General features: G+C 47.7%; 1 protein-coding gene across 5 annotated transcripts in view; it reads right to left on the bottom strand.

The window, feature by feature from the left end:
* Positions 1-12558: 12558 nt before the first annotated feature.
* ADCK1 (aarF domain containing kinase 1) overlaps positions 12559-14297 on the bottom strand; it is a 111620-nt gene continuing 109881 nt past the window's right edge. For all 5 annotated transcript variants that reach the window (XM_082618966.1, XM_082618964.1, XM_082618965.1 and 2 more), the window contains one exon: positions 12559-14234. In XM_082618966.1, coding sequence (XP_082475092.1) covers positions 14063-14234 — 172 coding nt within the window. In that variant the 3' untranslated portion in view covers positions 12559-14062. The remainder of the gene's footprint in view (positions 14235-14297) is intronic.

The following is a 14297-nucleotide window of genomic DNA, read 5'->3' as shown; positions in this document are numbered from 1 at the left end:
CACTACCAGGAGAAATAAGAACACATGCCCCATAAAGAAACACAGCGGCCAAGGAGGAACTAACCCCAGTGCAATTGGAGAGTAATTGTCCCGCTCTGGGAGACCCCTGACTGCAGTTAGGTGTCATAACTTTGCTTTGGCTTCTCCCTCAAGGAATGTCAGCACCTGAAAGGAGGGTAATCTGGTGATCCTGGCACCTTGCAACTCAAAGTGTGGTCCCTAGACTGGCAGCATCAGCATCACTTAGGGGCTTGTTGGAAATGCAGGACTTCAGGCCCCACCCAGACCTGCTGAATCAGGGTTTGCATTTAACAAGAATACGGATTCAGGTTTGAGTAGCAAGGCCTTTGATTACAGAGAAAGGGTTAGGAGTGGGGAGACCAGTGAGGTGATGCAACTAATTATTATTCAACAGCCAAAAGAAAACCAAAGAGACCTAGAGCACAACGTGTGACATCCTATGCCCAAACCAGCCTGCCTGATCCCAGCATGGCCGCTGTGAGATTTTTAGCCTATGAATATTCACAACTGAACTAGAAGGCCAGTGGGATGTACCCACCTGCCACTTCCCCAGCAAAGCCTTGGCCACCACCCCTTGTCCGTAGCAGGCCTGTCTTGACAACCCTAACCCCCCTCTAACCCCTCTCCTCAGGAAAAATTGACCATTTCCTACTTTATTCCCAGCACAAAGTAGGCACTCAATAATTGTGTGCCAAATAATGACAGTGTTGTGCTAGCAGGCTTGGATCAATTAGTGATTGTAATTGAAGCTGAATGTAATTAATTATATAATTTTGGGCTGTTCAAGTTTACTTCTACTAAAATTACATCATGAGAATGGGGCATGAGGAAGGATTACAGAGAGGAGGGGAGGTAAGCTTCCACGTACAATAGTTGCCCATGGAGTCAGACCCCCTGCCGACAGTAAAAGATGCACGTGGCTGTGTATGTAACTAGGACATTCTGATCCTGAATCCCATTTGGACACAGAATCCAGAATCAAGGACTTCACCTCAGTACCAGGGTTACACGGCAGTGGGCACCCTCAGCAGCAGACTCTGCTCAACGTGGGGATGTTAATCCTTGCCTTGATCCATTTCTACTGCTGCATGTTTTCCATTATTAATGCCAAGTGAGTCTCCTCTCTGCTCACACTCAGAGGACGTCAGAGCTAAAAAGGCTCTTTGGGGATCTTTAGACCAGTGCTTTTTAGCCCAATCAGACCTAATGCACCCTTTTTACAACAAATATTTTGCAATGCTCCCGACCATCCTGAAACAAAATCCATAAAAACTATAATCTATGTATACATAAAATTAATCTACTTGCATAATTTTTGAAAGTCAGACTGATGCAGGTACACTGGCCATTCAAATGCAGGCTCTGCATTGTCATTGGTTATGTGCTTTCCCAGAAGAGTGACCAATAATTCCTAAAGAAACAAATCACCCCTCAACTCTCATGGTAATTGCATTCCTGTAAAATTCAACAGGTATTAATACCATGAAAAAAAAGAAGAAGGTTTGCCTTTATATGTAAAACAGAGTTAGGCTGTAGATTCAGTACAGTCGGGAATTTTACCACATGAATATCCTGGACACCACACTGGCCACAGGACAATTCTTCATTGGGTAAATCTGCCCTGCCCATAGGAAGATGTCTAGTGTCCCTGACCCCACCCGATCGGAGCCAGTAGCAATCCCCTAGTCATTATGACAACCAAAAATGTCCTCACACATTTCCAGAAAGTGCCTGGGGGTAGTAGCACCCCCATGGAGTACCACTCATTTAGCCCAGTCTCCTTAATTTGCAGGTAAGAAATCAGAGGATTAGGGAGGAGAAGACTTGCCCTAAGTGACCAGCTGGTCAGCACCCACCAGTCTCCGGACTCCCATCCCAGGATCCCTCCTAGCTCCACACTGCAGCTTCCAAGCTGAACACTGCGGGAGGAGATCAGGCTTTTGGCTGGAACTCCTTTGGTTCCCATGCACAGATTCATTATTGCTCCCCACACCCCCAGAAGACCAGAGTGCCTACAAAGGAAAACACAGCCATACAGTGTCGAATAAAGTCCTCTAAGCTAGGGAATGACATCTCAACGCCTTTCAATTAATCTGCCCAAATGAGCCCAAGATGTCACCTCCCCACCACCAGAAAGCTAACTTGATCGTCCTCCTGTCTTCATTTATGAGAGCTCTGAAACTCTCCCAGGTAAAGAAAGGATCCTACTTTGAGGCCCAAAACAGCACTTAGGCATTACATGCCAACACTGCTCAATCAGGAGCAGTTGGTGTGTGTGTTGTGTTAAGAAGGATTCTGGAGCCATATCCCAGTTCAACTTGAGAGGATACAATGACCAACTTGTGGAGTTTGCATGGGCCACGTTAGGGGCCAGGTGTTTGTTATGTCGGTCTTAGAACCCTAGATAAATCCAATCTATTTTCCTAGGTCAAAAGCTTTGCCAGTAACAGTCTATTTTATACCACTGGCTTCTCTCTTTAAAACTTGAGGCAAATGTCTCCTTCCTGATGGTTGACACAGTTCAATCATGAGATAAATTGCTTTGCTACAAATGGCAGTATTAGACTCTCATCTCAGAATCTCACTCATTCACTCAGGACCTGTGAGTTGAGCATACACTATGCATCAGTCATTGGTAGTGGGGAGATGTAGCAAACCTGTCATATTGCATGTAAGAATCATCCTTTTCCAAGGTCTCTAATTCATAAAATAGTATGCACCACACAAAACTCAGCATTAATACCCACCATTTTCCATCTGAAATTGATGTACCCTTAGTTAAGGGATCAAGATGACACAGTGCAATATACCCTGAGAAAACCATAATTCAAAAAGAGTCACGTACCACTATGTTCATTGCAGCTCTATTTACAATAGCCAGGACATGGAAGCAACCTAAGTGTCCATCGACAGATGAATGGATAAAGAAGATGTGGCACATATATACAGTGGAATACTACACAGCCATAAAAGGAAACAAAATTGAGTTATTTGTAGTGAGGTGGATGGACCTAGAGTCTGTCATACAGAGAGTGAAGTAAGTCAGAAAGAGAAAAACAAATACCGTATGCTAACACATACATATGGAATCTAAAAAAAAAAACAAAACCAAAAACAGGTTCTCATGAACCTAGGGGCAGGACAGGAATAAAGACACAGACATAGAGAATGGACATGAGGACACAGGGAGGGGGGAAGGGTAAGCTGGGACAAAGTAAGAGAGTAACATTGACATATATACACTACCAAATGTAAAACAGATAGCTAGTGGGAAGCAGCTTCATGGCACAGGGAGATCAGCTCGGTGCTTTGTGACCACCTAGAGGGTTGGGATAGGGAGGGTGGGAGGGAGACTCAAGAGGAAGGGGATATGGGGATATATGTATACATATAGCTGATTCATGTTGTTATACAGCAGAAACTAACACAACACTGTAAGGCAGTTATACTCCAATAGAGATGTTAAAAAAAAAAAAGATGACACAGTGCATAGCAATTGATTATAATTAATGCCTTGAATTTTTTTTTGCTAGGATAGCCATATTTTAAGGGAAAAAATTTAGAAAAAATGGCTAAATATTGGCTATCTTTAAAGTTAATGAAAATAGGTAATCTAGAAAAAGACATCCATAGGAATACAAAATAATCGTTCAGAGAGCTGTCTCTTTAATAAATACTTATTAGAAATACAAAATTAAGTCAAATACTCTTGCATGAATTGGTTTTAAAAATATTTAAAGTGAAAAGAAAAAAAAACAAGAAATAATAGGAAGGTTAAATGGATCTTGAAAACATTCAAGAATACTTAATTTGAGGTAAACTGGTCTTTGGGAGAATTGATCCTTGGGCAAACAGGTTTTGGGCCATATGACTGCAGGCAAGTTGGCTTTAGGTGAATTGAACAAGAGCCAGTTTGGTGGGACATGTTGGGAGGCAAGGAGGCCAATGAGGGGATCAGATCTGAACCCAGATGCTGGTGGGAGAGTGGGAGAGCAGAGGATACAGGACATACAAGGTGATATCGTTTATGGGGCATTTCTATGAAGGTCAAGACCCTCACTTCAAAGGCTGACTCCTGGCTTTTGCACCTGGGTGACTGCTGGTGGCACCAACCACTAAGACAGTGAATGCAGGTCCCTTGGTGAAAATGAAATTTGGGGAAATACTGGCCCCGAAGAGAGATAGAGATGGTCTCATCAAATCTTGCTTCCAGGTAGAGCTGCTGACTGGCATCACTGGTCCCCAAGAGTTGTTTAAATCCTTTTCTCTCCTCCCAGACCACAGACCTCCTGGCTCACCACTGCCCCCACCAGCAGGAGGCTCTCTCCTTACCCAAAGCCAGCTGCTCTTGTGAAATATACCCCAGTTCCTTAAAGGCAGCCGTCATGTCTGATTCATCTTGTCTCTCCACTCCCCTCCGCAATAAAAGGGCATTGAAGGAATGCATGTGACATACGTGAATCGAGGCATGTGTAAGTGGCCACGTGATGACCAATGAAAGGCTTACTATGGCCTCCACTGTCCTGGGGTCAAAGAGCATGCAAGAGACAAAGAGGTGGCCCTTGCCCTCCAAGGACTGCACAGGGCAGGCAGACAGTTGAGTGTGGATGGTGGGGGTAGAGAGACGTATCAAGAGAACTGAGAGGAGGAAGAGAGGAGCTCAACAAGGGCAGTGATCTTGGGAAGTTCCCTACAGAAGACAGGACTTGAGAGCTGTCACGAACATAGAAAGCAGAGGGCTTGGATATAAGGAAAGCAGAGAGAGGCAGAGTGAACACCCAGAGCAAGACCATGGAGATGGGGTGAGCCTGATGTCTATAAAACATCAAGATCAGCCTGTTTAGGGCTCTCACAACCCAGACAGGCAGAGAGAGGTGACAACCCTCACATGAGGTCTCATCTCACTCAACCGGACGTGTGAAGTAGGAAAAGCGGAAGAAAGAGAAGCTTCCACACACACAGTTCAGTTCCCAAACTCATCCTTGGTTAAACATGGGCTCTGTGAACTGGCCGGCTCAGCTCTCAGGCCAATAGGGAGCACCTACGTGAGGCTGTCTTTACCTTAAATGCTCCCAGGATGTCTCTTTCAAACTAACACTGTGATTAAAGAAAGAGCTCCTGCCAGCTCTCTGGTGGTAACCTGGGTGGACAGCAACTAGCAGAATCAATAAGAAATTAAGCCTCTTTCAGCCAAAAAGCCAGTTTCTAAATACCCTATGTATCATCAGAAAATAGCCATGACTATTATAGAAAGCGTGTCCATACAACTGGTATCCAGCCAGAATGGCATGGCCTTTGTGTTGGTTTTGACCAGAAAATAACATATAAGGTAACCAATCAGCAGCCCTCACTCCCACTGTCTCAACAACAGCAGTAACAATAAGACCTTACTGTAATTTAACTCTGTTTTCTCTTGCTCAGCTCTCTGGAGAATGTCCAGTCTATAATCATCTCTTTATTTTCTATCCCTGTAGACATGTCTATTATTCTCCTCTAGACTTCCTCTGGGCTCTCCACATCTTCCAAACATGGGTCCAGGACCCTTAAAGATAATAGCTGCAATGATAAGGGCACTTTGGGTTAAAACGCAAATACCCAATTTAAAGTAACACACAAAAAAGGGAGAGGCAGATTTATTGGCTCATGTAATTGAAAAACCAAGGTGGATCTGGCCTGCAGGAATGGCTGGATCTAGGAGTTCAGAAGAGAGGCAGGCAAGAGAGCCACTGGAACTTAGGAACCAGTGGAAAGATAGTCATCCTCCATAGTCTTCGCTGAAAGTCACAGGAATGTCCTTGGAGTCATGAGCCCATACTGGAACCAATGTCTGTGGCCAGAGAGATGGCCATCTGTCTACCCCCATGGCGTGTGGGAGACACTGGATCAGCATACTCGCAGGAATGGGTGTCGCTACAGGAGAAGGGAGTTCTGTTAAAGCTGCAAGGGATGCTGGGTAGATAAACTGTTCACTTGCACGCCATGTATCTGCTAGTTTCTTAGTGTTGCTTTTCCCTGTCGCTTTCACTGGCACTATCTATTCACATTCATCACAGTCCTCCAAGAAAGGCTACCTATGGATAACCACTCCATTTCATAGCAGGGGAAGCAGAGGCTCAGAAACCAAAACAACCTGCCCAGTGATAGCAGAATTAGGTTGATGGGCCTGACCTCCAGCTGCCCGGCTCAGTGTAGGTGACACTGGCCCCTGTCCAGAGAGTATGGTCCAGGACAAAGGTAGGAAAAAGATCAGAGCCTACTCTGGACACATTGTGCCATCTGATTATTATGGACATAAGCTGTTACAAGTCGGAACTCACTTCTAATCAGCTCATTATAACATCCTGAATGTTCCTGGTTTCTCTCCTAAATCCCATGTCAGCCATCACTTTTCCCTGCATACCTGAGGGGAGGCAGGAGGGAGAGGAAGAAGTGAAAAAGGCAGAACCCCCTCTATATTCCTACTTACCATGGGGCAAAATTGAATCTCTGCCAATGTAAACTCCCCTTATAAGGATTTCCCTAGAAGGGGATGCATTCCAGCATCCAGAGCTGCCCAAGAGGCTTGATGTGAGGCCTCTCTGGCTGGGTGAGCCCTGGGCCATACAGGCCCACCCTTTGCAGAGAAATGACTACTCCTAGGGTGCCACTGCCCAGCTGCACTCACTGCAGGAAGCACAGAAGCCCACCACTGCAGGAACCCACTAGCTCCAGACTGAGGAGGCTGTAGGAAGGCAGGACGGGTCCAACCTCTAGCAGCCTCAGTGGAAGCAGTCCACTCCAGCAGAGGAAAATGGAAAGTCAGTAGTTGAGAGCCGAAGCTCTGGCTCCAGACTACCTTGGCTCAAAGCCTGGCTCCACCATTCACTGCTTGTGTGCCTCTAGCAAGCAACCTAAGCCTCTGTGCCTCAGTTTACTCACCTGTACACAGAGGATAATAGTGGTCCCTAGACTTCATAGGGTTGTCACGTGCCTGGGAGGAGTGATGCCCAGCATCCAGCAGAGGTTGCTACGTGCCCAAATAAAACATCAAGTTGTACCTACCACCTCAAGATCACAAAATGGCTGCCAAAGTTCCAGACATCCAAAACCACACACCGGTCTCCCCTGCTGGAATGAAGAAGAAGGGGCAATACTAACAAACTATACCTATATCAATATCTAAAAAAAAACACTTCCCAGAATCACTCCAAAAGATTCCTCTTCACCTGCCATGTCATGTGACACCACCAGCTGCAAGGGAAGCTGGGAAACCAAGACCTCACTTTTTCAGCCTCTCGAGTAGAGGGCAGGGTTAAGAAAAGGCCTTGGGAATACGATCTGCCACGGGGGCTAATCATAAAAATAAGTGACATTTATTGAGCACTTGCTATGGTTTCTCTTCTCTAAGCATTTCTGCAAGTACATTGCATATGTTATCTAACTTCATCCTCCCAATGACCCTGTGAGGTAGGTACTATTATTCCCACTATTCAAATCTAGGAATTGAAGCCCAGAGAAGTTGTGTTGCTTGCCCAAGATCACACAGAACGCTGAGGGCAACAGGATTTGAACTCAGGCCAACTGTAGAGCCCAGGCCCTTGGGCTGGAGGGCATCACCTCCATGATGGTAGCAGCCACCGTCAACAGAAGTTTATAGATACTCTGATGTGCACATGCTTACATTTGGCAGAAAAAGGAGCGAGCACCCAGGGGCCAGGGAAGACGACCCCCACCTACACACAGCCGTGGAAACTCCAAGAGGGCAAGGAATACCCAGAGCCCCTGACCTCTGTCCCCAGTTCATCAACCTGGAAGGACTTCATGTCCCACCCAGTCACCTTGGAGGGAGGAAAGTCCTGCTGCTGGCACTCCATCCTCCAGCCTTCCCTCTCTGCTATTACTCACCTAGGGGAAGGATCACCCAGCACTTCTGTCATTCATGGCTTGGGCAGTCAGTCATGGGCTAGAAACAGTCGGCCACCAGCCCAGCTGAGACTCTGACTTCCCCTCTGGGCACTGGGCGGTGGCTGCCAGGCCAGGCTGATGCAGAGGACACCAGGCCCACCACTCAGGGGTGACTGACCAGAGGGCTCCCTGCCAACCTCCCACTAGTGATTTCCATGTCTAGGACTGCAAATACACCTGGAAAACAAAATTGCTAGTGCCAGGCCTATCTTTTGGTGGGAGGGGTTTGGTGCTCACGCTTCTGATGTTACATCCATCTGTCACTACATTTGTGTGTTTGCTTAAAGAGTTAACATGTGGGGCCTCCCTGGTGGCGCAGTGGTTGAGAGTCCGCCTGCCGATGCAGGGGATACGGGTTCGTGCCCCGGTCTGGGAGGATCCCATATGCCGCGGAGCGGCTGGGCCCGTGAGCCATGGCCGCTGGGCCTGCGCATCCGGAGCCTGTGCTCCGCAACGGGAGAGGCCACAACAGTGAGAGGCCCGCATACCGCAAAAAGAAAAAAAAAAAAAAAAAAAAAAAAAAAGAGTTAACATGCGGCAAATGTAAACATTAAAATTACACAGCCATTTGTATACACAGCTTGTGTTGGTACAGCTGCATTTTTTAGTTTCCTGGGAGCCTCTTAATTTGGAAATAGCCAGGCCTCCCTTAATCTCAAAGAGGCTCTGCCTAACGCCCACCTGTGGAGAAGTTCATAAGCTGCATCTCTTCCTTCTCCAGAAGAAACCTGGAAGGTGCATGAGCCTAACACTGCGTCCCAACCGTGGCAGGGGAGCTTTAAAGAACAAAATCAGTACATCCCCCCTGTCCATACGATGTTTCCTGGGGCGTGGCATGATGAGGGGGTGTTCCTCCTTTGTGGTATTCTTCCTCAAACCCGTAATCCCACGCTCATCACAAGAAAACATCAGACAAACCAAACTTGAAAGACGATCTACAAATACCTGACCAGTGCCCTTCCAAAGTGTCAAGGTCATGAAAAACAAGGGACGTCTGAGGAGCTGTCCTAGAGCAGGGACTAAGGAGACGTGACAAATGAAAGTAAAGTACGCCCTAGACTGGATCCTGGGACGTGGCGAGGACATTCGTGGGGAAATTGATGAAACTGGAATAGTTTAGTTGCTGGTATTGTACTAATGTTCATTCTTCGTGTTAATAAAGGTTACCCTGGTTATGTAAGGTGTGAACATTAGGGAAAGCGAGGTGAACGCTATGTGGGTACCCTCTGGGTACTATCTTTACAGCCTACTGTAAATCTAAAGTTATTTCAAAATAAAAAGTTTTAAAAAATTGTTTTAAATGCCTGGCCCTCATTCAAACCAAGTTAATCAGAATCTTGGGCATTCAGAGCTCTCCCGGTGATCCCGATGTGCAGGTAGAGTTGAGCCTATAGACCAGAGATTTCAACCGTGAGTGTGTACATCAGAACTCCCTGGAGGGCTTATTAAAACAGACTGGTGGGTCCCACCCCCAGAGTTTCTGCTTCAGCAGATCTGGAGTGGGGTCTGAGATCTGCATTTCTAACCAGCTCCTGGGTTATGCTGATGCTGCCCGTCCCGGGACCACACCTTGAGAGCCACTGATCAGAACCTTACAGCTCAAAGCATCCTCCTCAGACGAGTGGCATCAGCATCCCCTGGGAGCTGGTTAGAAATGCTGAATCTCAGGCCCCACGCAGACCCACTGAGGCAGAACCTGTGTTTTAACATTAGCCTAGGTTACTTATGTATACAGGGAAGTTTGGAAAGCACTGCTCAGGAAGGAGAGATGAGGAAATGGGAGCTGAAATGTCAGGGGTCAGGGGGCTGTTGATACCCATCACTTCACCACTTCACCAGCCTGGGCTTCCCTTTACACACGGGAAAGAGAAAAACAGGAAGAAACACCGGAGGCCCTTTGCTATTGTTAAGCCAAAGGCAGAACTGGGCAGAAAGAGTGCTTTCTGTCCCTTGCAGTGCTGGCCAGGGGCACGGTGACCTGGCTAGAAGAGGAGCTAGCCGATGACGGGGGCTGAGGCAGCCTCCAGAGAAGTAAACCGGGCCAGGAGGCACTGGCTGTAGGAACATGGACATCACAGCCCAAGGTTTAATATTTACTCTGCTGAGGGTCCCTCATCCTTCCTTTAGAAAAGGAGAGAGCAGCTTTGTACTAAGCTTTACTCCACGGGAGGGAAGGAGGGAGGGAGGAAGGAAGGAAGGAAGGTGAGAGCAGAGCCTTTCTGAACAAATGGGTTTTTACCAAAATATTTGCGGACTTAAGGCTTAGGAGCCTCCCCAGTCCCCCTTGGCCAGTTACAAACAGCAGCGGCACCAGGTCGCCGGGCATTCAAGGCCTCTCACCCCCGATCCAGCCCAGCAAACATCACCCGCAGCAGGCCAGGCTGCCAGGAACTCTCTGAGACCCTGTTCATCCTGTCTATTCAGATCTTGCCCAGTCACCAGTTCCCAGCTCAGACCCTAGCTCCGCCTGGCCACACCCTGAGACTGCTGAAGCCCCAAGTGTCCCTTGGCAAGGCTCCATCCCACCCTTCTCACATTTGCTCACACTGAGGGTAATTCCAAATCTCCAAAGCACTGCCCCTGAGGATTTGTGCTGCTTGGAGCCACACTCACTTTCTGAGATGTCATTAGAAGTCCCTACAGCCGTGAGGTGGTGGAGGACGGGGGCACCTAGCAGCCCATCATGCTGAGAGTGACCACCCCTGATCCCAGGAGTGGGCTCAGAACAGGGCGGAAATTAACCTGACAGTCAAACAAGGCAGTGTTCCTAGCAGAGGGAGACTGGCGTGTGCAGCTTCTTTTTAAATACACAGGTTTCAACTCCCTTGAAAATAGTGAAGCATTCTGAGAGTCTAAATATTTGCGTGTTTATTGAGCACTTACTACAAACCAGGACATCCGCCCTTCCTATGAGCTGGGTACATACTTGAGAAGCCAAATGGGCCATCGAGTTGGAATCCTCCTCAGGTGGATGAGAAGAGGGAAGGGGAACTATCGCCATGTTGCCCAAATCAAAGAAGCCAACACCTAAATTGAGTAAGGATCCAAGGGTTAAAAGAGAAGGTGCTCTTCAAAGTAAGCTGGTGCTGACTTCCTGACACGTCGTAACTGCTGGGAGAAGAAAGCCGCAGGATTTTACTGGAAGCACCAAACCCAAATCAATGTATGGAAGTTCCACAGGACAGAAGGGAGCAGGGCAAAGGCCCCACGTATAAACTCACGTGCACACTCTCTGAACTGCAGAACAGAGATCTTGGGATGGATCCACCAGAGATGGCTCCACCTGGCAGAGCAGAAGGCATAGACCAGTGGTCAGTTGATAAAGACGCACCTCAGGCCAAGTATACAGGACGAGGAGACACCAGAGTGATTGTTATATAGTGAAGAATCTGCCTGGTCTTTGTTGCTTTGTCTGCTCCTGGGAGACGACCTCTCAATCCTTGGACTTCCTCAGTGATGGGAGTATCTTTGTTATTCATGGTGTGCCCCCTGAATCACACCTGAGCTTATGCTAAATGACTCAGGATGGGGTTGATAGCAGCCCCACCTTCTCCGGGGAGGGAAGGGGGGCTGGAGATTGTGTTCAGTCATGTGGTCAATGATTCAATCAATTGTGCTTATATAATGAAACCCTGATAAAAACTCTGGACACTGAAGCTCAACAAGCACATTTCTGTGCCAAGAGGTTCCTTTCACAGCAAGAACCCAGAAGCTCTGCATTCGGGATCATCCCAGACCTCACCCTATGTGTCTCTTCATTTGCCTGGTCACAAGTGTAGTACTTTCCTGAGTTCTGTGAGTCATTCAGCAAATTATCAAATCTGAGGGGGCTGTGGGAACCCCCAAATTTGTAGCCAGTTGGTCAAAAGTGTAGATGGCCTAGGGACCCCCAAACCTGCAACTTGTGTCTGAAGTGAGGGCAGTCTTATGGGAACTATGCGCTTAAGGGAACAGAGTCTGTACTAGCTCTAGGTGATCAGCATCAGAATTGCACTGCAGTTATCACAGTGGTCCAGGTCCATCCTGTCTTAGGCCCGAGGAACATGCAGGACTCAGTCTGCACTTCCAGAACTTTCTGTCTCCTTTCCCCATCCACTCCCCCACTTCCACTGAAAACCCAACTTTCTCTGAAGTCAGGGTGTTAGAGTCACAATTCAGGCACATACGACAGCTCACGGAGCAGGCGTAATCCATATCTCCAGCACTGTGGAATAAAAAGCAAAGCATGGACCCTCATTCAGCAGCTGTGTGACTTCAAGCAAATTAGTAAACTTCTCTGAGCCTCAGTTCCCATCTCTGTGAGATGAGGCTAATGACCCCTCACCCTCATAGAGCTGATGAGACAAATCAATGATGGAACTTATTTACAAAGAACCTAGCATGTTCTCTCACACATGGAAGGCACTCAGTAAACACTGACCCCTCCTATTTTCAAACTGCTCTGTACCCCAAACTCTCCCAGCCTCTCAGCTCTCTCTGGATAACTGTTCTGGCAACATGCTGATGTTTTAGATCCCAAGGCAGCAGGAAGCCAACCATTAAACCAAAAGTGAAAAGCAAGTAACCATTACCTTGAACAAAAAGGACATTTATATTTACTTCAGTGGCTATAAAAGACACCATAAAATGTAATATGCAGCGTGCATCTTCATGACTCATAACAGATCTTGCAAATTATTCTCTCAGGTCTCTGGGTGCATCCAACTGGTCACTAAGAACAATTAATTCTTTCAGGAAATAAAGGGATGGCGAATCATCTCTGGTCAGTGAAAAATCTGCTTGTTGTATTATGAATAAAGAGAACAGAAAATGAGACTTAAATTTAGGTTTTTTTCTGCCCTCATGAATGCACTGAAGTAAGATCAGAGAGATTTAAACACAATTACTCTCTGTGAGCCTGGGTGCTCAGTGAGAGCTAGGACCTGCCATATCTGGGGTCTTAGGGATCTGGAGACCACACAAACACAGGAGTTAGAGCAGGAGTTTGCGGGTGTCCCCAAAACAGGACCAGATGATCAAGTTGGGGGGAGGGCAGGCTGGCAACAGGCAATAGGTAGAAGTGGAGTCCAGACAGGTGACAAAGAGGTTTCAGAGTGGAAGCCCAGCCACGGAGACTGAACTTTAGACTACAGTCTCCAGGACTGGGGGTATCAAATGATGACTCCAAGGGCTAAGTCAGAAGCCAATTGGTAGAACAAGGCAGGTGCCAGGTCACAGGGAACGAGGTGAGAAGCCGGGGGAACCCAAGTCAGAGGTTTCAGCTGAGCCTCTGAGTTCCTGACCTTGGGCTTCCTAACAACTCCAACCAAGGTCTCAGTCTTAGAAAGTGAGAGAAACATACAAGAATCAGAAAGCTGCCACACAGTGGAAGGGTGGAAGGATTTCAGGGACAAGAAGCCAAGCAGATCACAATGGCACACGGCATTCAGATCCACTCCTCCCTAGTGGCCAAAGTGGATTCACTCCCAACCTGGAATAAAAATCCCACTGACCCAGCTCTGCTCTGCAACCCTGAAAGGGTTTTTATTGAATCACAGTACATAAAACACCAAAGGGGTCACCACGACAGCAGTGAACTCACAGCTGCAACAGAGCCTGGCTTGGGTGCCAAGCCACCTTGCTAAGGTCGGCACCTCTGGGGAGTGACAGCGCAAGGAGAGGAAACTGTTCTCCAGTTCAGAGACCACGTTCCCCTCCAGCAAAATCAAACTTCCTACAAGTTAAATGTGCCCTCGGTGGGATTCATGGTCCATCCTGATAACAGGAAGGGTTAACGGAAGTGGGGGGCATCCAACCCAATGGCCCACATGGGGGGCGGGAAAGCAGGCTGCCGTGCCTTCTCCCTGGATACAGAGAGAAAGAAACCTATCACACGGCACAGCTTGGGGGTCCCAAGACAAGGGCTCCAAAGGAGAGGAATTTCAGAGGTGGAGCATAACGGTGCCATGGACAGTGACCGTGGGGCTGTCCATGAGGCTGTCAGGCCACCAGCTGGCAGAAACGGGGCAAGTGGGTAGAGACATGATGGAAGAGTGAGGAGTGAAAAGACCCCTTTGGCCACCACAAGGTCACACCGGGAAGGGAACATTAAGTCCATTCAGTGTGGAGCAGGCAACAGCCAGCAGAGCAGGGCCAAGACCCAGCTGGCCAGCCTCAGCCCCTTCACACGCAGAACAAGTTCGTGAAGGTTGATCTGCCATAAGTTGAAGGCCTCACTGAAAGAGATCTGGGTCCTTCTGAAGAATGAATGGGTATTCTTCTTCTTGTGCCTGCAGGAGGGGCAGGAAGGAAGGAGAGAACAGGAGATAAAGAGGTAAGAAATACTCAGTATC

The sequence above is a fragment of the Mesoplodon mirus genome (assembly GCF_964341445.2).
Source record: "Mesoplodon mirus genome assembly, chromosome: 4".
Lineage (NCBI taxonomy): Eukaryota > Metazoa > Chordata > Mammalia > Artiodactyla > Ziphiidae > Mesoplodon > Mesoplodon mirus.
This window is presented reverse-complemented; position numbering and strand designations above follow the sequence as displayed.